We start from the raw sequence: 720 nt of genomic DNA on the forward strand, positions 1-720 counted from the left end.
AAACACTCGCGTTTAGGAAAAGTCTGCTCCAGCATCCGAGGAAAACAGTTTTCCTCTTTAATTTGCTCATGTTTCTGAGCAAAAAGTCATTTTGGTTTAAAAAAAAAAAAGTGTATTTTCCCGGCTGCTTCTCACTCATCCTTGCCCTTTTTGTTTTTCAGGCTTTTGCCTGTGCAAGAAAATTTCCTTCTGAAGTTTCAGGTAAAATAAAAATAATAATAATTAAAAAAAAAACCAACCCCAAACATTCCCGTTCCCTGGTTGCACCTCTGTCCCCTGCCTCACACCACGGTGTCCCTTGCCACTGCCCAGGGGATGAAGCTGTCTGCGGAGGAGTTCAATGCCATCTTCGCCTTCTATGACAAGGTAGGGAGCCGGCTCTCGGCCAACTGCCCCAAATAAATATAACGCAGCAAAAAAAACCCCAAAAACCCCAAACCCACATGTTTTCGGTTGGGTCAATTCCCCACTTTGATTTGGGTTGTGCTGGGTGAGGGTCTGGGGGTGCCCCCCGCACCCATGCCTGGATGGAGAGGAGGGCTTGCGGGGCTCGTGTCCTTCCCCTTGCTGATGTCCCTCCCTCGTTATCTAGGATGGGAGCGGGTTCATTGATGAGAACGAGCTGGATGCACTTTTGAAAGACCTGTACGAGAAAAATAAGAAAGTAAGTGGGGAAGAGAAAGTGGGAGATGGAGCCTGGGTGCCCCCCCAGGACCCTCC

The 720-nt window shown here is 48.6% G+C and overlaps 1 protein-coding gene across 1 annotated transcript in view; it reads left to right on the forward strand.

Moving 5' to 3' along the window:
- LOC104162602 (calretinin-like) overlaps window positions 1–720 on the forward strand; it is a gene marked incomplete at its 5' end in the record, with an annotated part of 2,939 nt that overhangs the window by 1,893 nt on the left and 326 nt on the right. Inside the window, 3 exon segments of the mRNA XM_009701365.1 lie at window positions 162–201; window positions 313–366; window positions 593–664. Of these exon segments, the coding sequence (XP_009699667.1) occupies window positions 162–201; window positions 313–366; window positions 593–664 (166 nt within the window).

The sequence above is a fragment of the Cariama cristata genome, unplaced genomic scaffold, assembly GCF_000690535.1.
Source record: "Cariama cristata isolate BGI_N322 unplaced genomic scaffold, ASM69053v1 scaffold31625, whole genome shotgun sequence".
NCBI lineage: Eukaryota > Metazoa > Chordata > Aves > Cariamiformes > Cariamidae > Cariama > Cariama cristata.